General features: G+C 46.0%; 2 protein-coding genes across 6 annotated transcripts in view; one reads left to right on the top strand and one right to left on the bottom strand.

Annotated features, from left to right (window-relative positions):
* Window positions 1-5666, top strand: part of LOC119167678 (metal cation symporter ZIP14-like) — a 107041-nt gene extending 101375 nt beyond the window's left edge. For all 5 annotated transcript variants that reach the window (XM_075876072.1, XM_037419198.2, XM_075876075.1 and 2 more), the window contains one exon: window positions 3915-5666. Coding sequence is in view for 4 of the 5 variants with exons in the window: in XM_037419198.2 (XP_037275095.2) it covers window positions 3915-4106 (192 nt within the window). In the remaining variant the exon portion in view is untranslated. The remainder of the gene's footprint in view (window positions 1-3914) is intronic.
* A 9648-nt stretch (window positions 5667-15314) lies between these two features.
* Window positions 15315-24738, bottom strand: part of LOC119181914 (BBSome complex member BBS2) — a 163729-nt gene continuing 154305 nt past the window's right edge. The window contains exon 14 of the mRNA XM_075876066.1: window positions 15315-21104. Within this exon, the coding sequence (XP_075732181.1) occupies window positions 20849-21104 (256 nt within the window). The 3' untranslated portion in view covers window positions 15315-20848. The remainder of the gene's footprint in view (window positions 21105-24738) is intronic.

Raw genomic sequence — 24738 nt, 5'->3', positions numbered from 1 at the left:
TTCCCCGCGTATACCAGCGAAGGGATGGGGCTCACGCTGAAGGCTGTTGATGGCGTGAGAAGGTGCGGCACGCGGTGGTGGGGTGGGAACGGCTGCAGCACCGGCCTTATCTTGGTGCGACATATTTCCGGACACTTGGCCCAAGCGGCGACCTGAACGTAGCTCCAGGGGGTAGAGTGGTCGAGAGGATGGCGGGGGATCTAACAGCATGCTCCACCACGTATGAAGTCTTGGTTTGGATTACCTTTTATTAGGCCCGAGGAACCGGCAGCCGACAGCTACGATGAATGAGCCAAGATGATGATGCTACGCGACAACGATGAGGATGCATGAGCCACACATGATAATGATGATAATGTACCGGTGAAGGGGATGCGTATGCTAAATGCCCACAATATACACACACACACACAAGTACACGCATTTAAGTCCCACGTCACCGCTCCATTAATAATATCCATGCAGTTCTCCTTAGCACAGCTACTATTTTTTCGGCGGTACATTTCTCGTACAACTACATTTGACTTGAACTAATTTTATTACATCATACTGTCGAAAAGGTGAAACTTACAGTGCGCATTTTTACAGAGACACGCTATATTCAGCTTCGCCAACTGTAAACCTTCGGTGCAAGGCTTTTTTTGGAGGGGGAGGAGGGAGGGGTGCAGCAGAATGACTTACTTTGGCAATCGGTGATCGCTGTGAATGCGTGCAAATATTTTAGTATACCCTAAAGACTTTAAATTACGAAAAAATATCGTGGTGTAGGGGGTTCATGTTCCCTTCCTTTTCCCTCTGTACTAACAGGCTCCTGGTTCTGGGTTCATTTGAAACATCTTTTTATTAATCTCGCAGCTTTCTGTTCGCAGCTAACTTCTAATAAATCGGCTCAGTTATGCTGTATAGTGTAGACGCTTAACCAACGAAAAAAGAGCTAAGGCAGAAAAAATCAGTATAAGACACGCCCTTTATGAATTATTTTCGATCTCTCACAAGGGCTTTTATAGAGCTCAAATTCAGTAGCTTGGCGTGTCACACTTCAAGGGCTATGGCATCATGTGCTAGACGTGAATGATAAGCAGGTACGAAGAAATCTGCATCAAGAAGGTGCAACGGAGGAGCCGAAGTGCATAGCAGTTCCTGCGCGAGGTGGGTAGCTCTTTCAGTACTTTTCGACTGCAGCGCCGCCGCTACGGGCAACGCAGAAGGGATGAGGTGGCGAGGTGCGGTCACACCACTGAACACTTCTAGTACACTCTAGCACAGGGGTGCCGATCACGGGCATCGAGACAGCAAGCGTAGCGCCGTTATAACCTAACTGTGTGCTTTCATGAGGCGACAACCCAAATGTGCGTCTGTCTGCTGCCAGCACTGCTGGAGCACCTCTTGCAGGAAGCTCGCATCGTTGCGTTAATGCAATAGCTTTCTCGCCCCATCTGTGTGTGGTCTATGGCTGAGTGGGAACAAGCGGCTCGGCTCGGGGTGTACGCCAAGTAGGCGAAGTGTTGCATGCAACTAGCCAGTAGGCGATCAACTCCCTGCAACTGTGCCGCGTCTCATAAAAGCTGTGTCTGTTTTCGCTAAGTAGCAGATCGCAGTACACATTTATCGCGGACAGCCGCTTATGTCCGTTTTGTCGCTATGGCAGTCGCTGTGTCAGCTGCGTATACTTTGGAAGTGCTCCTTGATGTCACCACCACACGCCATCGGATCACCGTGCGAGAGTGCTAATCATTTCTGAAATTTGGCAAACAGAAAGAAATGGCTTTGTGGCGGGCACTACGACAATATTTGCTGTGGCACTGCTTTTATTCCTTATTTAGCAGTAATGGCACAAGTGAAGAATTGGTACTTGGTGATTAATGCATTCTACTTTTAGTGTGCAGTTAGCCGCATTTTCGGGGCGTATGTACGTACTAATGAAGTTTTACTGTAATAAGCTTTGAATTTGTGTATGGGGGGGGGGGGGGAGGTAGTGTGTGCAAGGTTCTCCTTCAGGAGGGGGGGGCAAAAGTACGTCACAATGCCCTCCTTCTATCATGTCAATGTATGAGGCTTGCAAATGTCTTGCCCCTCCCCCCTCCCCTTGCATCTATGCGCGCACGCCTATGTGTGGGTGTGAGCTGTTAGAACGTCATGCTGCAGCTAACTTGGTGGAATATCATTCAGTATCGTTTGCCACTGATTTTATACATAATTCTACTTTTGTTTATTTCATGGGCTTGCTGCATCTGCCTAGGTATAAATGATTGTGCAAACTGAGGGAACATTAAGCTAAATTAAAGCTAAATTTTCTTTTTAAGTATCATGGAAAGCTCACGGTACGTGCTCCATGCACAGAGATAGCTGCTCCAAAAGCGGATTTTGCCTGCCCTATTGGCAGCACCAAAATGCTGGAAGGCACGCCCACCACTGCATTCAAACAAGCCTTGTTCCAATTGATAAAAAAGACATTGTGCAAGTTACTTTGGTCTTAACAAGCATGTTCATTTTTTTTTTGTAATATGTGATATTATATATACCATTCGAATTTGATTCAAAATTATTTGGACCAAATTGCTACTCGCATCAAAATTGCTTCAAACTTGAACTTTACTATTCGTACAAGCCTTTATTAAATACACATAATTTATCTCATCCTAACTTTTTCTGCTAGTTGAAATATTCAAAGGGTGGTCACGTGGCAACCATATTTATTTGAACGAAGATACTTTACAAAAATCACTTTCATACGGTTACTTTCCGGCTAAGTTTTTTCAATAAAATCACCAGAGGAATTTTGGGCTGTGATGTTTTAGTTTGAATGACCCCAAAATATACTGGAGGGAACCGTGGCACTTTGATTGTTCAGTCACCACGGTTTTCATGGTTTGTTCGTGTATTTTCCCAATCTTCGTGCTTGCGGCTTCGAACACTTTTGTGGCTTTTGTTCATTGTAATGTTTTGCTATTTGTTTCAAATTAAAGAATACATAATTGTGAACTTTGCAAACCAATTGGAATTGGTCAGTCTAAGGTTGTGATGTGGAACTGCTGAGCATTTTGTGGAATTTTGTCTGGCTACAAAGCGGCTCCTGGCCATGCAAAGCCAAATGAAGCCAAAAGAATGAAGCTTAGACAAATGTGTGTACTACCCATCATTCTCAGGCTCTCTTAAGCATCATGCGTTGCAGCTCTCATAGACAACAGCGGCTGAGTTTCCTCTAGTGTATTTAGTAAACTATGTGCATGGAAACTTTAGGTAGATGCGCCGACTCGTATTTTCTTATTGCTCATTTTCTCGCTTACCAAGCATCTTCTACTAGCGTAAAGCGTAGCTCTTTTCATATTGAGAAATTGGAATTTACTGACATTAGAAAAACTTTTTTTTGTCATGTCCTTTTAATTGCACAGAGCTCACAAAAAAGGGCTAAGGGTGTGAGCGTTGCAGAAACTCAAAAGTCAATGTAAAAGTGCTGCTCCAATCACTACAAACTGCTTCAATAGAGAAATTCTGCTCCATGCTGCTTCAAAGTTTAATATATTTGTTTGAGACCACACCGATACCGCTCCTAAATTGTGCTGAGAAACTGAAAACAATGAACTTAAACCATGTGGGGGTCATTCAGCGAGCCTTAATGAAACCAAAAACAAGCTGTATATATTATTATCGTAGGGTGCTTGTATGCAGCTTCTTACTTACTAGCTGCATGCTCCATGTTTAATAATAAATGTGAACACTTATCAGATGCCTCAGTGGTGCTTCAGACCTCAGAGGCTGTTACGAATGTGCATCTGTTCTGAAAAGGCCAATAGCTGCCCTAGACTAGCATTTTTTTCTGCTCCAAAGCTCTATTTTTCCTGCTACAGAATACGCTCCAATAAGCGAAATGTCACTTCCATCACTGAAAAGTGAAGACGGGTGTTTCTTCTCAGGTGAAACTGTTCCTGCTCCAAAATGTGGGAATCGGTGTGGGAGTGGCGCTGCTCTTTCTGATGGCCAAGTACAGCGAAACGATCAACTTTGAGTACTTCTCGAGTCTTCCAGCCGGAGTGAGCTTGGCAGCAGCCTCGTTTGGCGGCACACACGATGATGCCAGGGCTGTGTTTGGGGGCCTTGGCATGTGACTGTGAACCGTGCTTTCGACAGTGTCGTCCAGCTGGGCACAATGCCGCCCAGTCGGGTAAAGTGTTGTCTGGCTGGGCAGAGCACATCGCTGCCCATCATCTCTCATTTAGCTTATCTCCTAACTGGACGTTGATTAGGTAAGTTGATATGTGTCACCTTTTGCATGTTTTCGTGACTGAGTTGTGGCTGCATCGTATCGATAGACCAACCTCACTTCTGTGCATGGCACTTGGATAAGCTTGTATTCCTTCACCCAAAAATGACCAGAAGGGCAAGATTGCGATGAAAAAATTCCGTAAACAGGGGTTTTGTGCTCGAGCCGATGTTTCGACAGGGACGTGCCTTCTTCAAGGCTACTTCTAGCTTTGAAGAAGACAAGTCTTTTTTTAGAAGTATTGGCACAAGCATGCAACCTCTGTTTACGGATTTTCATTTTTCTTCATCGTCACGACACACTGTAAGCACAACCTTGAGAGATCCTCTCAAGGTTGTGCTTACAGCGGTTGTGCAACATTCATCTTGCATGTAATGGCTTGTACAGCTCTGTTTTCTGACATAAGACCATTGTCATTTCGTTGCTATCTTTAAACACGGAGTCAATACTTGGGAAATTTGCACCCTTAATAAGTGTGTTGACACCGTGGTGCTGTGCAGTTGGTGTGTTGTTTATTAACAGTGCTCACACTCAGCTGGCTTTGCTTGCATAACCACTGAATAGAGATCAGCTGTGTGACATGTCACTCATTGCACTGCTGTTTTTAGTCTGTTTTTGTGTGGGCTTGTTACCGCTGTGTAAACTGAAAGGCATTTACCAGCAGTGAGATTATGTTCTGTAATGGTTCACTGTTTTGTTCCTCCCATCAGCACATGGATTTTTCATTACCTAGTGAATAATAATCAAAGAATTTTTGGCTCATAGTGAGAAAACAAACATCTTGTTTCTTAGCTAACTAATGACAAGCCCGAATTGTCTTGCAATAATACAAGTACATTAGTGAAGAGTACAAGCTTAGTTGCCTGATGAATATAGATGTTCTAATGGTCTGTAAGCTTATTTGTCGTTGTGGTAGTATCAAAGCCTCTTCATTTAATGCTTTTGATGCATATCACATGCAAGAGAAGGAAAGAGGAGGAAAGAAGTGAGCAGAAGGATGGGGAACATGCGAGAGAAATTTTTGAGTTGTTTGCACATGAGTTATGAAACTTCTAAATGTACTGCTGTGATTGGCTGACATCTTTCAGGCCTACGAATTACAGTGCTATCTGTGTGCAAACTAGTGTTTTGCATTGTTCAGGTTGCACACAACACAACTGCCACCATATTTGGCAAAGTTAGTGTTTGATGTGACATATGTTATTCTTGCAATTGTTGCCACTGTTTAATCTCTACTGATAGCATAGGGTAATGCATAGTGTACAATTTTGTATCATCCGCACCTGATTTGTGCTTGAAAGTGAAGAAACTGCGTCGAGTCAGTTGTCTTGGCATGTCCATCAGCAAAAGAACTAGCTGTGCGGACAATGTACAGTGAGTAATAAAGATTCTATTTTATTTTGTTTCTGGTGGCCGACATGTATTTAAATCAGCCTTACCTGTCCACACGGAGTGTCACTGCTGCCTCGCCGCGGTGACTAAAGTACTCGGCTGCTGATGTCGCAGAATCGAATCCCGCCTGCAGCAGCTGTATTTTCGATGGATGTGAAAATGCTGTAGGTCCGTGTGCTCCGGTTTGGGTGCACGTTTAATAAGCCCAGGTGGCTTAAATTTCTGGAGCCCTCAACTACGGCAGTGTGGACATTTGTGCACATCAACTTTGGAGGCATGTAACGCACATTTGTACAGGCTTCATTGGTAGACAACTAGTGGTCATTTGACTTCATTTTGATGCTTATTGCTGTGTGGGATGACTTTACTGGAGACACATTGGCGGTTGTTCAATGTACCGCGTTCCAAGACCAACGTGAAAAGTACCAAGACCAACATGAAAAGGTCACCGGCTGTCAGGCCTGTGACGTCAGTTTGGAATGTGCATCCATCAGGATAGGCTTGTACACATCTGCCTTTAAGATGTCGCAGCCTTCTTAAGTTCTAACCAACCATAGATTACTTATTGCCTAGTTTTATGATTTATCCTAAAGTCAAGTTCCAAGGAGTCTTGTCTGCTCATCCAGCATCACATGGTATTTTGTGAGAATATATCTCTGATCGGGGGGGGGGGGGGGGGGGGCACATTTGTGGTTGTATCGAATGTTGATGAAATAATTGTGTGCCATTTCTTTTGGGATGGTTGATGACCAGAAAAGCTGTTTAGGCACACAACACACAAGCGGGGGAGGAACAGCTGGACCGTTTGCGTCATCATGCACCAAACTTGCTTACCTGCACCAAACCACCCCTACTGCACTAAACTCGCCGCGCGCTGTACTGTGCCACAGCACCAGAATTTAGCCACAAAGTGCGAAAACCATCAAGCGCCATGCTCAGAAACCTGGCTGAGACATTGTCTGCTTGGTTTCATAGAAACAGTTATAGTTTCGGTTTCGTAAAGACTGTGATCGCTCCAGGAGCTGTTGTGAACTTTGATTCTAAGAACATCGTCACGATCGCTATGCGCATGGAATCACGGTGGGCATCAGCGCGAATAACGAAATCATCCATGTGCTGCGCTTTCAATGCGAAGCAACTGCGAGAAGAGCATCTCTCCCTGACACGGCTGTATTCTCTTACACCTGCGCTTTGTAGAGTTACACGATATCGGATCTAAATGAATTGACTGCCAGCCTTACAATTTGTTTCTATCATATTCATTGCTTTGCCCAATCTGGTTAAACTGATTTATTTATAACATGATGTCAGCATTTGGGGAAAAGAAATAAAGAATAAAGCTCAAAAGGGGGGTGGTGTCCGGTTCCCGGAACAGCCTAATAAAGACAGGCACACAAATGGAGGGTGCACATGACTGCTCATTGAGTGCATATTCTTGTTCATTTGGCCGTTGTACTTATCGACTCTACAGTTGACACTCACACGTTCAGGTAAAAAAAAAGCACGGGCGGCTGTACATAAGTAAAAGAGTCAGTTGCACAGCGATGGTGGAGCAATGAATGCGATAGCAGCAAATTTTAATGGTTAACGAAGTGAGGCTGGTACCTAGCTCTTTTGGATCCGACCTCTCGTAACTGTACAAAATGCTGGTGTACGAGAATATGGCCACCTTAAGGAGAGCAACACTTTTAGCGATGAAAGTGCAGCACGCAGAAGCGTTTGCAAGACGCCCGCTTATGGCTGCTGAGCTAGCGTGCGCACCAGCGATCACGACGGCGTCCTTAGTAGCAAAGTTCATAGTTGTTGCTGGAGCGACGACTCCCTCATTATTATTTATTTTTTTTTTTTTTTCGTGCTCTTCCAAGACGGGTGAAGTGCTTCCTCTTTGCTTTGACTACAGGCCTCCAAGGCAGGGGTATCGGATGTTATCGCACGCGCCCTCCAAGCGCGAAGATGGGCCAGATCGTTTGATCTCTGCTTTAACTGTGTTTGTCGCTCCCGCTCGCTCTTACCCGCATATAGAACATACAATGCACGGGGGTATGTTATCAATTTGGAATTTCTAAGGGAATGACTGCAATGGCAAAAGCTCGTCCCGAGTGTCCATATAATTTCCATCGCAGTAATGAGGCTATTGCACAGTTTAGCTGAGTGTTTGAAAGATGCAACATTGAAGAAATGTTGCTTCAAAAAAAGCTATGAACGGGGCTAAGTCTGCTCTGAACGTTCATACTGATCTAAACTTGCTCTAAAGAACCCCTAACAAAGGCACGAAATCATTTATTTTGTCGATCGGTGGTCATCTTGGTGGTAATCATTTTTTGGTCACGATGGTGATGGCAATGGTGATGGTCTTGTGGCCACTAATATATGTTTCACATTGGTCGACTCGTAGTACATTGTTTACAGCCGGCGTCAAATCCGAGCTCGAGTGATAGTGAATGTAATTGTTTGTGCTATGCTATGTGTGGCACAGGAAACCAAATTAACTTGGACCACTTGCCTCGAACTTAATTGATTGTAGTGTCCAACTGGGGTCAGCTCTTTCTAATCCAACTGGTCCTGTTTCCTGTTTGTGGCTAATTGAGAGTTAACTGGGACCAGCTGCTTACTGGAACCACTTGCAGCTGAAATAAACTGGAGTCTGTTGAGTTGTAACTGGAACCAGCTGCAACTATAACCACATGCAAATTTAAACAACTGAGACCATTTAAGTTGTAGAAGGTACCAATTGGCCTGTAAATGTTATCATTTGATCATTTGATTCCAGTTAAAGCCAGGTGAAATCAGTTGGCTTCCTGGTTACACATTTTCACCTGGAAAGCATTCCAACACATTGCGTAAACCACATGTCCGGTCAGAAAATATGGATGTGTTTTCTTTGGCTTTTTTTATAGCCATGTCACTTCTTCGCGAGTTCCAACTACCGTAATTACTCGAATATAACGCGCACCTTTTTTCCGATTAAGCGAGTTCATAAATCGCATGCGCGTTAGAATCGAGTACGAACAAAAAAATTACGGTCAATCTATTGCCATCGGCAAACCCAAAATGGCCGCCCCCTATGTGCGTCGGCATGGCGCGTCGCCCATTTCTGCCTATGTGTTTCCCATGTGCGGAACTTCGTACGTGTACTGGGGAGTTCGTCATCTAATAGTGCGTTAGCATCGACGCCGTGGAAGGGCCGACTCCAAAAACCCGAGTGCACCACGATGCCGCTTTTAAAAGAAAAGTCATCGCGTGTGCAGAAACTGACGGAAATCAGGCCGCATCGCGGTCGTTCGGAGTTCCCGAAACGTGCGTGCGGGACCGGCGGAAAGAAAAGCAGAAGATTGTCGACAGCAAAGCTTCACGCAAAGGCTTCAGTGGACCACAGCAGGGTCGGTTTGCGCAAATTAAACAGCTGCTCGGCGAGTATGTGCTTGAGCAGCGAGCTGCACAGCGGCCCGTGACGACAGAACTGCTCCAAGTGCGGGCTATGCAATTAGTCTTAGAAAAAGGTCTAATGCGGAGTCAGTTTAAAGCGAGCAGGTGCTGGCTAACTAACTTTATGAAGAGGAAAGGCTTTTCCCTCCGAAGGGGAACATGCATATGCGAAAACTTTTGCGGAGGAGTACGATGAAAAGCTTCACAGTTTTCAGAGGTTCGTCCTAAACTTGCGGCGCAACAACGGCTACCTGCTTGGGCAAATCAGGAATGCCGATCAGACGCCTCTTTACTTCGACATGCCTGGCGCCACAACCGTCGAGAAGAAGGGGGCGAAGCAAGTTCGCGTGCTGACATCGGACCACGGTAAAACTAGAGTGACGGCAATGCTCTGTTACACGTCAGATAGGCACAAGCTTCGCCCGTACCTCATATTTAAATGGAAGACGCTCCCGAAAGGAGTCGTTTTCCTGAGTAGTGTGATCGTGCGGGCCAGCGAGAAAAATGGGTGCGCGTTGCAATCGATGTCTTACGTTTTTTTTTTTTTTTTTTTTTTTGCGGTGGAAATCGGGTGCGCGTTACAATCGAGGGCGCGGTAGAATCGAGTAAATACGGTATTTGTGTCTTTACCGTAGCAGCTGCAGAACACATCTTCCACAACAAATGGCCCAATCTCGAACCTTGCTGCAGAAGACAGGTGAAATGTGCTACTCGGAAGCTGCTGGTTTCATCTATCTTTGTGGGTTCTACTACAGTGCCTAGATTGCGGAGTTGCCAGTTCCCCTTATAATTAGCGAACTTGACCTTCTTTTTTCGCCAAGTCGCTTGTAGAATGTTGGGCTTATTTGCATTTTTGCAGTGAATATAGTCATTTTAGCAATGAACACGGTCACCAATAGCACGTTTGTTGATGACTTTTGGTAGTTTAGCGCACAAGTCAAACATGTGTTTGGGGAATCAAAAAGTAACATTAATCATGCACAGGGAACATGCTTTCGACCTACCCTGTAGATAATGTTGAAAAATAAATCTGTGCTTTGGTTAATTAATGTGGATATAGGGGATTGCGAGGCAGTATTCTACAAGCTTATGCTGTCAAATAGCAAAGTATTAACAGCATGTAGTTTTTACCAACCACCAGGTTCCTCCATCAACGCATTATTACAGCTTACAGCAATTCTTGAAATAATGCAGGCTGATACGTTAGTAATCGGTCGTGCCTTCAACTTGCCTTGTCTCGACTGGCACCTAATATTATTACGACAACAGGTAGCTGTAGTCAAAAAAGGAAAAATTTAATAGATTATTTCGTATTTGAACAAACTGTTACAACCGACATGGGGAGAAAATATTTTAGATTTGGTACTCACAAACCAACCGGAACTTGTTTCATCAACTATTGTCATGCTTGGTGTAAGTGATCATAATGCTGTGGTGTGCAAATTCAGTGTTAGCTTTGTGAAAACCGTAACTGGCCCTAATAGGTGAATATTTCATTTTGAGAATGCTAATGTGGCTCAGATCAATGAGGCCCTAGATTCCTACCTGACGGTTTTTGAGACACTAGCTGATACTCAAAGTGTAGCTAAGTTGTGGACATAATTTAAGTGAAACATGGTGGAACTGAAACATCAGTGTGTTCCATCCTGGACATTAACCCCAAGGCATGCCAAAAGCAAACCGTGGTTTACCAAATCACTTTACAGACTAACACAGTAGAAGCAGAGATGCTATAATATTTTTCTAATGTTACCCACACACGAAAACAAAAGGAAATTTCAGAATATTACATCCGAGCTTAAGGTCGCTATTCGTATGGCAAGAGATTCTTACTCTGCTACTTTGCACTTTATATTACAGCGAAATCTCCAAAAATTATGGAAGCATATAAAGCAAAATAGTAAGGACAAAGTAGCTGTTTCATCATTGTTCATAGGCAATAACACTGTAAGCGACGACATTGCAAAGGCCTAAAGCTTTAATCAGTATTTTTGCTCCGTATTCACCCTAGTGATAAGAAACAACGAAAGCGGAGAAATGAGCTGAAATGACATAGGCGAGATACATAGCATCAATCTTTTCACAAGTGGCATTAAAGCGTTGCTGCAAAAGTTAAATGCATCAAAGGCTTGTGGTCCTGATCTTCCAAATCGTTACTTACAACTATGTGAAACATCAGTGGCGCCATATTTAAAGATAATTTATGGCAAATCACTGGAAGAGTCTTTTCTTCCAGTTGACTGGAAAGTTAGGGCCGTCATTCTGATCTAAAAGTCAAGCGCCCGTAGTGATGTAGCAAACTATAGATTGGTTTCTCTGACGTGCATTTCTTAAAAGATTTTAAGAGCATATTTTGTATACCTCTGTTGTGGCACATATTAACGAGCATTGTTTGTTTAACCCTATGCAGCACAGGTTTTGAAAAGTCTGTCTTGTGTTACGCAGCTAACAGAATTTACACATGATGTAGCAAAAGCTCTAGATCATCGGCTTTTCGTAGAATTCAGTTTCAGTGTCTACGAAGACAATGAAGCCTACCCATACAGAGCTGCAATAAAATATAACTTTTGCTGGCCTCATAAAACCGACAGTCATAATGTTACAATCTTGGTTGTGTGCGAGTGAAAGTGCCCCTCTTGTCTAGACACATGGGCACCTTTGCCCAAAGCTGTACGAGATATGTCACCAAGCTACTATCCCTCGACCTTGCTAACATGTTTTGCGTACTTTTGCAACCTTTAGTCCATCTGATGGCATCAGCTTGATGGGGCGTTTGTTCTGAACTTGATAGAATTTCAAGATGCCTCTCCTACACTGAGGAATTACAAGAGTGGAATCGAACTGTCTGGCCATTCCCAGAGTGGCAAGTGGCTAAGTTTTTTCATTTTGAGGAATTAAAAAGAATGGAAGTGCGGTAAGTTCTAATTTCTCCAAATGGAATCTGATTGAAATGAAGGCGACCATTCTACAACTCTGGGGGAGACACATTTTGCCATGACAGCCATTTTGTTTTTATAAATGTAGATTTCATTTTAAATATATAACAATTAAAGTGGGTAGATGATTTAGACTCCAACCAAATCTTTTGAACAAACCCGATTTTTCAGAACCGACTTGGTTTCTTCCTCAGGGGGGACTGCGGAGGCTACGTAGCAGCGGCGTTTTCAAAGCACTCGCGGGGTGGCTAATGACCCCCTCTCTCTCTCGTTTTGCCGTGGTGCGCAGTCCGTGTGAACACACTGGGGGAAGGGTTCCGAGAGAGCGGTTGATATTATGGGTTGTCCTCTGTATGTGCCACGACTCGAGTAACAACCCTCTCCTCCAGTTCGGCTCGCTTTCAAGGGTGGAGGTCGCTTCGAAACTTATTTTGTGATTGAACGTCTCAGCATGTTCGGCGACTGCGCTGCACTCTTTGTAAAACTTCGACACATCGTTGGCGTGTTGCTTCAGTCGTTCCGGTAAGTTTTTCGTCTCGCCGATATACGACGAGGTGCACTTGGCGCACGGAATTTTGTAAACGACCCCGGGGCTTCTGTTCATTCTTGGCCGGTCTTTCGGGTGGGGAAGGACGCGGCCCAGCGCACACGAAGGTACGTGTGCGATGCGAACCCTTTCCCTTCTAAAGATCTGCGCCAACATCTCGCTGGTTCCCTGAACGTATGAAACCGGTATGCATTTTGGAGGGCTGTCAATTAAGGTATTGGGGTTTTCGTATCCTCTGTTGCTCTGCGGGTGGTGGCTCGAATGAAGTTTTTTCGGTATCCGTTTTTTCCGAGGTCAGCAATTACGCGGGCCGCCTCTGTTTTTCGCTCGGTGTCATTAGAGCATAAATTTTAGCTCCCTTGAGTAGCGTGGTCACAACCGAGGCCTTTTGCCAGGCGGGGTGGGAAGACTCGAATTGAAGGTAGCAGCCCGTGTGCGTTGGCTTCCTATGAACAGAGGCTTCCTATGAACAGGTCGGCTTTCTATGAACAGGTCGTTGCGCTTTCTTGTCAACTGGACGCCGAGAAAGGGCAGGCAGTGGTCGGTTTCACACTCGGTCGTGAATTGTATGGCTGGGTGCACGGAATTTAGGTGTTGTCTGAAGTTTTCAACTTCAGCCGTCTTAATGATGCAAAAGCAGTCGTCGATATAATGCAGAAGAAGCTTGGGTCGTGGCGAGAAGAAGCTGAGTGCTTTCTCTTCTATGTACTCCATGGTCAGGTTTGCCATCGTGACGGAGATGGAAGCTCCCATCATGGTTCCACTGTTCTGCCTGAAAATAGTTTCTTTGTAGGAGAAGTACGTACTGGAGAGGCAGAACTCCAGTAGATGACAGAGCTGGTCAACCGCCAAAGGAGTCCTCTCACTCAGGCTTGCGTCCTCCTCAAGAGCAATACGAGCAGCGGAGACAGCTAAGAGAACTGGCACGTTGGTGAACAATGAAATGTTGTCAAATGAGACCATGCTCTCGTCATCGCCGATGCTCACATCTGACGCTAGCTGCACAAAGTGGCTGGCGTCATGGACATGAGTTGGTAGACAAGGGCAATTCGACGGTGGCAGTGGACAGCGGAGACTACGATCGGAATGTTTCAGCTCATTTAGAAGGGGACGCATACACGCAGCTAGCAAAAGACCCAACGAAGCAAACCCATACACAGCTAAACAAGCTACTCACGGACATTTTCAAGCATTACCCGGATCTCAGAACACTTTACCTGGGACTAATCTGCCGTAACGTATCCGCACCGAGTTTTTATGGACTACCAAAAATTCACAAGCCTGACGTCCCCCTCCGACCGATAGTAGACTTCACTTCCTCCCCATGCCAAGCCCTTTCAAATTTTCTACACCAAATATTCGCCCCACTAACTCGGAAGACACCAACTCATGTCCGTGACTCCAGCCACTTCGTGCAGCTAGCGTCAGATTTGAGCATCGGTGATGACGAGAGCATGGTCTCATTTGACGTCATTTCATTGTTAACCAACGTGCCAGTTCTCTTAGCTGTCTCCGCTGCCCGTACTGCTCTTGAGGAGGACGCAAACCTGAGTGAGAGGACTCCTTTGGCGGTTGATGAGCTCTGTCATCTACTGGAGTTCTGCCTCTCCAGTACGTACTTCTCCTACAAAGAAACTATTTTCAGGCAGAACAGTGGAACCATGATGGGAGCTTCCATCTCCGTCACGATGGCAAACCTGACCATAGAGTACATAGAAGAGAAAGCACTCAGCTTCTTCTCGCCACGACCCAAGCTTTTTCTGCGTTATAGGGACGACTGCTTTTGCGTCATTAAGACGGCTGAAGTTGAAAACCTCAGACAACACCTAAATTCCGTGCACACGGGCCGCTACCTTCAATTCGATTCTTCCCACCCCGCCTGCCACAAGGCCACGATTGTGACCACGCTACTCGAGGGAGCGAGGAACTTATGCTGTAATGACACCGAGCGAAAGAAAGAGGAGGCCTGCGTAATTGCTAACCTCAGAAAAAACGGATAACCAAAAAACTTCATTTGAGCCGCCACCCGCCGCGCAGAGCAACAGAGAATACGAAAACCCCAATGAACCTTAATTGGCAGCCCTCCAAAACGCGTACCGGTTCCATACACTCAGGGAACCAGATGCTGGTGTGGATCTTCAGGAGGGAAGTTGTTTGCATCGCGCACGTGCCTTCGTGTACGCTGGGCCGCCTCCTCCCCCATCCGAAAGACCGGCCAACAATGGCCCCGGTGTCGTTTACGAAATTCCGTGCGCCGAGTGCCCCTCGTCGTATATCGACGAGACGAAAAACTTACCGGAACGACTGAAGCAACACGCCAACGATGTGCGGAAGTTCTACAAAGAGCGCAGCGCAGTTGCCGAACATGCTGAAACGTTGGATCACAAAATAAATTTCGAAACGACGGCCATCCTTGAAAGCGAGCCGAACTGTTACTCGAGTTGTGGCCCATACAGAGGACAGCCCATAATATCAACAGCTCTCTCGGAACCCTTCCCCCAGTGTATTCACATAGACTGCGCTGCATGGCAAAACGAGAGAGAGAGGGGGGTCATTAGCCACGCCGCGAGTGCTTTGAAAACGTTGCTGCTACTTAGCCTCGGCAGTCACCCCTGAGGAAGGAACCAAGTCGGTTCTGAAACGTCGGGTTTCTTCAAAACTTTTGGTTGGAGTCTAAATCATCTCCCAGTTTCATACCCAACCAGACAGACTTCTGTCGTATGTTTACATTCAAAACAATTAAATTAATGCGTTCAAATATATATTTTCTTTAATTCGGCAGATCCCACGTACATAGAGTTTTCTATAAATAAACTCAAGGGAACTTGAGCACTAGTCTGTGGGAGCTCTGCAAAGCATGACGCTTTAGCGAGCATGGAAATGATGGGTAGTACACGGGTTTTCCTAATCTTCGTATTTTATGTTCTGTGTGGCTTTGCATGGCTTGATGCTGTTTTGAGATCACAACAGGGATCATGCGCAGCATCGTAGTTGTCCGCTGCCGCCGGCGGTGCCTGTAACCTATATCGCAGAAAATAAAAAAAGTAAACTCAGTAAATAAAAAACAGCAAGGACACAGTGGGATTGGAGCCCGGGTCCCCTGCATGCCACCCCAGTACTGTACCACTGAGTTACGCTGTTGCTTGGAACTCGTTTGACCACTTGACTTAGGCAGGCTTGATGTCGGGAATCACGTTAATATGAGCAATGAAGCCTTTTAGAACAGCAAAAGAACAATGAAGTGTCACACGATGTGAATTGCCTAACGAGTAAGTTGTCAAATGCTCCAACCCTTTACAAAAGCTTGTTCTTGATCACCTATTTACTGTGGCGCATACCCACTCCAGGCCTATCCATCGTCATCAGCCACTGCGTGAAAAATTGGCACAAAATTTCTTGCAACTGTGTAGCGTATACCACGCTTCTCCAAAAAATGACAAAAGATAGCTTAGTGAATGCCAGCCTACTACACAGAAATTATGATTATGCCATAATGGGTACCCAGCAAGCGTACTTGTAGCAGTTACCCAAAGGGTGTTCAGAAAAGGCTCTGAAGGGCCACTCTTCCAGTTTTTGCTGTGACTGTGCTGCACATTCCGTGCAGGCATGGCGATTTTTTTTATAAAACAACAATCAGTAATAGTTTATTAGTTACTCTTCACGACCTTAATCTTCCAGGCTCACCAACTTGAATCGGGTCTTGAAGTTGAAAACAGTTGTTTTATTTGAAACAAAACTGAAACACTGCAATAAATGTTCGATTCCGCAAGCATGAAGACTGAAGAGGATCGCAAGCATGAAGACTATCGCAGTGCCAGAAGCCCCTCTATTTAATTTTAAGAAACTCTATGCCCACATACTTTGGCAATCAATGTTATGCAATGTATGCAGAGGGAAAGTGACTACGTTTCAACTTTTTTTAGCGACACATTACAAAGGGACGCCAAATAAATGTACAGATGTTTTACACATAGATATATGTTGCACAAACGCATATGTTTTATATAACAAGTTGTTTACACGTGCGTAACGATGCCAACAGTAAAACGAGTACTAGCAACATCAGAAGTCGTAAGTTGATGTGTAGCACTTGTGTTCGCGAGGATGGTAGCCCTGTACACTGCTACATAAACCAACTTCAATTTACGGCACTTAACCACAATTGACGTTAATCTGATGAGATGGCTGTACTATAGGAGGATATTTGTGGTGTTTATAAAATTGGATAGCCAGCATTGTAGCCACAATTGATGTTTCACCAACATTACGCCTGATTATTGTATTTTTCCCAACATACACGAGACCTGGTGTTGTTCTGTAGTAGAGTACTTGATTGCCATGCAGAATGCTTGGATTCAATTGCAGCACTGGGGCCCGGATATTTATTCTTTGCATTTTTCGGGTCAGCACTGCCGATGTCAGCTTCTTTCTGGACACTGTCACACTAAAATGACCAATGTCTGTTCTCGCCGTTTCCAGATGGATACTGAAATTATCAATGTCTGTTCTCGCCATTTCTAGGTACAGTCGAGCCCGATTATATCGAACCCGTTTATATCAAATTATCCCGTATATCGAACAATGCCTAAACACGGTAAGATTACATTGAGAATATATAGCAAAAGTTACTGTTTTATCGAACGAAAATAGCAAAGACAACTGATATATCAAACTCCATGTGCCTCAAAAGTGCCCCAGCAAGTTGGCTTTTCCTCGCGGTGGCGGGGAAAACTGCCGGCGCCACCCTAGAAAAAGTTGGTTTGACCCGGTTGTGCACGGGCGAACACCCCCCTCCAAGAAATGATCCTGGCTCGCTCGCAGCGCTTACAGCCAATCAGAGGCCGTCGTGCTTTCTCCGAGGCGCAGAAACGGTAGAAGTGAGTGCCATTTTTTTTTTTTTATGCTTGTGTGCCTGCTGCTGCCGATTCAGCGTGGTCTGTGGTGTTGCCTGTTGGTGCTCTGTGAACTGTATTGGCGTGCTGTCGTCATGGCGTGCGCAAAGAGGCAAAATTTGCCGTTCGCCGCGAAACTCAAAATCATCAATCAGGTTGAGCGCGGTGAAAAGAAGTTCGGCGTCGCCACCGTGTACAAAATTCCAAGGAGCATCTTGAGTGCTATCCTGAAGAACAAGGCAGAGATCAGGGCCAAGTCAGACAAAAGGCCAGGTGCCCGTGGCGCCCGACGTGTGCGCGCTGCGGTGTACGAAGATGTTGAAGCGGCCGTTTACGAGTGGTTTGTGGACGTTGGGTCACGAAACATCCCGGTGTCTGGCCCTATGATCGAGCAGAAAGCCAAGGACCTTGCTTTTCTACTTCGCAGGAATGATTTCCAAAGTGGTTCAGGCTGGCTTCAGCGGGTCAAAGAACGGCACGACATCGTTGGCAAAGCTGTTACAGGTGAAAGCAGAGTGGCGGACCTGGACAGCCTAGAAAAATGGCTCGAGGAAAACTGGCGAGATATCGCAGCAAGATATAGAGCCCAAGATATCTTCAATGCGGATGAAACCGCTCTATTTTGGCAAATGTTGCCAAACAAGACACTTGCGTGTCGTGGCGACAACACAAGCGGCGGTAAGGCAAACAAAGCTCGTGTGTCCATGCTGTTGGCAGCTAATTTAGACGGATCGAAAAAGCTTCGACCTCTGGTTATCGGGAAAAGCACGGCACCGCGGTGTTTTCAAAATGCGCTGTCGGTTCGAGTTACCTACCGAGCAAACTCAAAAGCGTGGATGACCGGGGAGCTTTTCAGCAGATGGCTATCGTCGTGCAATGATGATTTGGTAGGCGAAAATCGCAAGGTGTGCCTGCTCGTGGACAATTGTTCATCACACCACTGCAGTACGACCTTCAGCAACATCAAGCTGTGTTTTTTGCCCCCGAACACTACGTCTGTACTGCAACCACTGGATCAAGGAGTTATACGCGCAATTAAAGCCGGCTATCGGAAGCACCTGGTGGAGAGGCTGCTGCACAACCTTCGTGTCGGCAGGGAGCTTAAGATCGACTTGCTTGGAGCTATTTCTATGTTGAGTAGATCGTGGGCAGATGTCAAGAAGGAGACTATCCAGAACTACTTTAGGCATGCCGGCTTCCGCATGCCTGGTGATGACACCCCAAATTCTGACAGCACTGAAGACACCACAGGTGTTTACGCCGATGTTTGGAACGAGCTGGCAGAGTTACCGGGTGCTATCGACAGATCGACATTCGACGAGTTCGTCAGTGCGGACGATGATGTCCCCATCATGGGCCAATTACAAGATGAGGATTACATTGCAGACGTCGTGCCGACCACGAGCCAAAGCGACAGCAATATGGAAATTGACGACGGCCCATTGCCTACATCCTCCGAAGTGATTAGTGCACTTGCGTTGGTCCGGCGCTATTGCTTGAATGTGGAAGGTTGCGGCCTCAGCTGCTTCCACTCGTTGGACAACGTGGGGGCGTGCGTGCTGTCTCAGGCAGCGAAGTCGTTGACACAGAAAAAAATCCGGGACTATTTTGTTCCACAGTAGGGCACGCAAGTAAGCCACCATATTAATAAAGTACTTTTCTTCTAGTTTGTTATGTGCCTTTGTGTCAAAACCTATACCGGGCTTATATCGAATTATGCCATATATGGAACTAATAAACGTTTTTTGGCGAGTTCGATATACCTGGGTTCGACTGTAGATATAAACTGTCATGTAGCTGCTCACGGAATTGTCATATTTTTTATGTCATGATCAATGCGTCATATTCATCAAACCATCTTAATCTCCTGTACTAATCTTGGTTAACTGCGTGTTTAGGGGGCGATCACGAAAGCACCTAGACATAGGCGGTTAGACAGACGGACGTCAATAGTGCCTGTAGTACACAAGAAATGCTTTGCATTCAAAATGAGCATAGTTTCACAGCGGGCATAACTGCACTCTTCTGCTGAGTCTTCCCCAAAACAGGTACAGTTGCGACTTAAACAGCTACAGTTGCGACTTAAACAGTCCCACACAGTTGAGTTTAGGTGAATCAATGCAGGCTAAAAATAAATGGGCTATACGAAAAGTTGAATGCGTCCTATCCTCATCAGTGACCCCTTCTGGGGTCATTGCTTTGAGAAAGTGCAGCTGATTGTGAAGCAAATATTTTTTACCGTCAACTTGAATTTCTTAAGACATGGCACGGTGGGTTTCAATGTGGTGTCTTCCAGCAAACAACTTTTTAGTCCTTGAAGATTTTTCTTTGGCTTATTTTCACACAATATGCATGACAAAACTACTGAAGGGTCTTCAATAAAGTTGTAATATAGTTTTATGCATACCCTTTGTTGTAAAATGCAGTTAATAGATGTTTAGCCTAATTGTATATGCTCTAATGGAATTTAATTAAGGAAAATAATTATTGAATTTCATATTTTTTTATTGTACGCTCTAAATAAATCTTTTTCCATATTCTTGTAGGCTTCGGAATAAAATAAAGAATTGGACGATCTCCCGCTTAGAGGTTTATTTAACCAACTCTTGTACGAAATGTGGCAGTTTAGCCATCTTGCACCACATGCTCTGGGAGCGCCCTTCGTCAGGCGGCACCGATGCAGCATCGTTCAGCAAATGGAAATTCGTTCTGCGAAGTACGGCCAACACATCACAACTTTGAGCTGTCCAGAGGGCCCCCGATGCGGCAGTAGGTCTCGGTCCATGGTCTCGGCCTTACTGTCCCATCGTGGGAATAGCCTGCCATGTGGCACACGCCTTCAGATTCTCAGAATAAAATTCTCCCAAACCAAACCATCTCCCACTAAAGGAAACCTTGGGTAGATGCGAAGCAGCAGGCACTTACACCTAGACTGGCGGTGACGGCACTGACACTCATCAAAGGAAAGCCAAGTAAAGACGCCCTTGACTGAATTTAAAACGCGTGATCCAGTGCCTACATACACAGGGTGGCCAGTGAATGGTTCTGCAGCGCGAGCAGTCGGCCATTATCATCAGACACTGCCTGCGTCGGCCTTGCGAGGCGTGAGAGAGGAAGGGGAGCTATAGTTTTGCGGGTGTCTTCCTAGGCCGGCACGACAAACGAGCATGGGCAGTGGAGGTGTACAGAGGGACAGCATTACACAGGCTAGTCAAAGAGCTGCTTCGCATCTAATAAGTTTGAAATAAATAACATTTCTTTCTTGGATCTGAGCAGGGTATACTCAAACAATTATAATGTGTGTGTGAAAAATAATTATCAAGGAGGAACACACTCAAGTGGTGCATGATTGGTGCCAGGAAGTTATGCAGGCCATCGAAGAGACGATCAATATTCACGCCGTCGCTCCTCGGCTGAGCGCTTGCAGCAGGGCGCCCCCCTCGGCAGTTGGCGCCAAGGCCTGGTGACAGGCGGCCACAGTGGCGGCCTTGTATCGTCCCACCCGCAGGGCCGAGGCCCTCTCGATGCCCCGGTTGAGTGCGCGCACACAGCGGGACAGCTCCTCGTGGCTCTGGCAACGCACCCGGTGATCACTGAACAGCTCACGGTTTAGCGTCTGCAGCTCCTGGTACCAGCGGCGCATACCGTCGCTGCGGCCGATAAGGAGAAAAAAAAAAGAATGCCGTAGTGAAAGCAGCTTATAACAGCAAATCGTAAAGCCATACGGCATTTGCTCACAGCTAAAAAAAGTAGGGTGGGGGGAGGCAGTACACATTAATCTTCAAGGGCGCCCCCAGTACTTATTGCATAGAGGTGCATCCGCAAGTTGTGGGGGGAGAGCTTCTTTCACTGCTGTGACGTTACTGGCAAATAATAGTCATAGAAAAGTTGGCACGTAATTCTGAAGGGTCTTTCACACAAATAGGCTGTATGTGAGTGTTGCAACCAAGCTTATCGTTACTGCACCGAAGAATGTTGACCGAGATCCTACCGCCTCGCATCCCTGCTAGCCGTGAAGGGCATAAGGAGCTGGTTGATCTCCTGAAGTCTTGGCAGAGTAGAGCCGAAGCTATGCAAGGATTGCATAGTGTAAGCTCCAGCGCCAGACCTAAGCTAAGAGCTGGCTGCGGGCGTACACGGCTCGCACCTAGCTGGGAAACTCTGCTTGGCAGCTGCTCAGACTGTCTCCCTCGTTGAGCATGGATGATAAGCAAATGCACAGAGGGTCTTCGCGGACACCCGATGTTGAACTCTAGCTCTAAAGAGGTAATAAACAACCCAGAGGTCGAAATTAAGTTGTGATGGGGCATTTGTGCATGAGTGTACGACGAACACCGAGCCGTGAGAATTTTTCTAAATGGTGCCGCAATAGCAAACGTTTGATTATCAAAATCGCGACAATTACTCCTTTCGCTTTCTCCTTCGCTACAGTCAACACCACCTCAGAACACCTGTATATCATAAGAACACCTATGCACCACCTTCACGGTATCCAAGCGGCTTTGCCCTCTCGCCGAGTGCCCCTTCCATGCTTTCTCAGGGTTCCTCAATGCGCGTACTCCCTTGCAAGGTGGAGTCACTTTTTGAAAGAATGAGTGCCTATTTCTGATCGGCGGCCGCCATTCGGCTCTCCCCTGTCTCGTCGCAGCTGGTTGAATGACACAAGTGCGCGGCATTTTCTTGGGCGAAGCGCTTGGGTGTTGCGTGCCACAGTGCACAAACCACTCGGGAAATGGCTATAGGGTGTTCAGATTTCTGAAACATCTGAAAAAGCCACTCTTACTTGTGGCTGGTAAAGATCAAGGGCAATAGGTGGCCACCCACGGATCGTTCCTGTTTGTGCAGCACAAGTTATGCTGTTTCAGCATTTTGAAAGTTATAGCTTAGAGCACTGCCACACGCGCAATTTTGATCGGGATCGAACCTGATGTGATTGACTATTGACTCTATTACACCAGCTGCAGAAGGACTCCAATCACTTTAGATATTTGATCCCGATCGGGCTTAACCGTGATCACCACTGCACCGGGTGCAAAACACGTTTATTTGCACGCTGTGTACATGCATTTTTAACTAGTTTATACAGAATGGCACGAATTTCATTGTTCCGAATCACTTGTACGCAAGCTGCAATTACGGGAAGATATGTCCCTACGTTGTGCGCTTGTTGTTACCGGTGCCTTCAACTATTTTTTTTTGTAATAGTATTGTATTTAAAGTACGCATCCTGTCAGTTCATTGTCAAATAATATTTTCTCACTGACATTGTTATTTAGAGAAAGACCGACACTCTTTCACTTCTTTCTTATTAACAAATCGACTTTGCTGTAGCAACCAACCGACCGAGTTGGCGAGGCCACATGTAGAGCACCAAATAGTATATTGTCGCGGGTTATAAAATACAGAGGGTTTATTTTAAAAACACAGACAGTGGAACTCGTAGAGATGCTCTTAAAAGAAAGCCGCTAAGATTGTCGTCTTCTTATCTCGCCTGCGCTGCGCCTCTCGAGCAAATCCGCGATCTTCGTTGTCGTCGCTATCTCGCAGCTAGACGCAGCTATGCTTGCGGCATCACCCTCCTTCCAGAGTGAGCGTCGTACCGATGCTCACCAGGTAGAGGTGCAGCCAGCGGGTGTTTACATCACTCAGAGTGGTAAAGTTTCATGTGGACCACGTGCACTGTCTTAGGCAGATGCTGGCGACATTTCAAACAGGAGGAGGCGTTGGGCACGACTTCGTACGCCACATCGCTAAGACGGAGCAAAACCTTGTAGGGTCCCAAGTATCGGTGTAGGAGTTTCTCTGAGAAGCCTCGCCGTCGTACAGGAAACCAAACCCAGACTCTATCTCCTGGTGACTCTTGGGCGTCAAGTTGCTGCTGAATGATTACTCTGACGTGGACAAGCTGGCTTGCTTCCTCAGCCCGCTCAGTGAAGTCTGCCGCGTCTGTCTCTGAATCATTGCAATCGTAAGGCAGCATGGCATCAAGCATTATAGTAACTTCTCTGCCATGAATTAGCGCTAACGACGTCATTTTCGTTGTTTCCTGGCGCACCGTATTGTACGCGAATGTAATGTAGAACAATATGCGGTCCCAATTCTTGTGTTCCAGGTCGACGTACATGAAAAGCATGTCAGCGATTGTCTTGTTAAGTCGTTCTGTAAGCCCATTCGTTTGTGGGTGGTAAGCTGTTGTCTTCCTATGTGCTGTGCCACTAAACGTTAGCACAGTGTGCAAAAGCTCATCTGTAAACACGGTACCTTTGTCTGTTATGTTATGTTATGTCAGAAAACTTTATAGGACGAGGTCAAACTAACCGGCTACAAATCGGTATCTAGAGGAAAACATTGCAGGAGAGGATTGCCAACTCTCGTTGACAGGAAGCTACCTTTTATTTGAACTTGATATCCCGCTCAGATTGACTAAAATCGAGTATACCCTAGTAGAAGTCGTACTTAAAAGGCAGGCGGGCAAGGGGCACAGCATCTTCTGCTTAAACATTTACAGCAGTCCCAGCGCCAAGAAACAGAACTTCACGACACTTTTCACCAAGGCACTCGCCATCGCCAAGAGCTCCCCGCTTATATTAGGAGGTGACTTCAATGCCCCCTACCAGGCGTGGGGATACACTTGGAATACAAAGAAAGGAGAAGGGCTATGGGACCTCGCCACAGACCTCGGACTGAGCCTGATCACCGCTCTGGCTTTTCCCATTCGCTGTGGTACGTCCACATGCAGAGACTCTACACCAGACCTCACTTTTGTTAAGAACTCAAACGAAGCTAGCTGAGAAAATTCAGGCACAGATCTAGGTAACGATCACTATATCATGCACATTGGTATAAGAATGCCGAAACAACAGACTAGAACCTTTCGGTGCACCAACCGGGACCTTTTTAGGAAAGCTAGAGCAAAACGACTAGAGTTGGAACCCATAGAAACTGGTAGACAGGCCTTCCAGACCTGAATCACCTAGCTCGCAGAGGACCTGCAGGAGGCCACTAGAAATATTACGACTGAAGACAGCATAGAGACCATCGATAGTAGGCTCGCACATCTGATCGAAGCCAAGCAATTCATCCTGCAAGAATGGAAAACACAAAGACTGAACCGAAAGCTCAGGAAAAAGATAGTGTTGCTGAATAAACAGATAGAGGAGCAGCACAAACCCTCACAAAACAACAGTGGGACGAAGCTTGCAACCAGGCAGACGGATGAGCCGAACGTGGGGGCAATTGGAACCTCCTCAAACACCTATTGAACGAAAACAAAACTAAGTCTAA

Source organism: Rhipicephalus microplus, chromosome 10, assembly GCF_043290135.1.
Source record: "Rhipicephalus microplus isolate Deutch F79 chromosome 10, USDA_Rmic, whole genome shotgun sequence".
Taxonomy (NCBI): domain Eukaryota; kingdom Metazoa; phylum Arthropoda; class Arachnida; order Ixodida; family Ixodidae; genus Rhipicephalus; species Rhipicephalus microplus.
The sequence above is the reverse complement of the archived record's forward strand: the minus strand, read 5'-3'. Positions and strand labels throughout refer to the sequence as shown.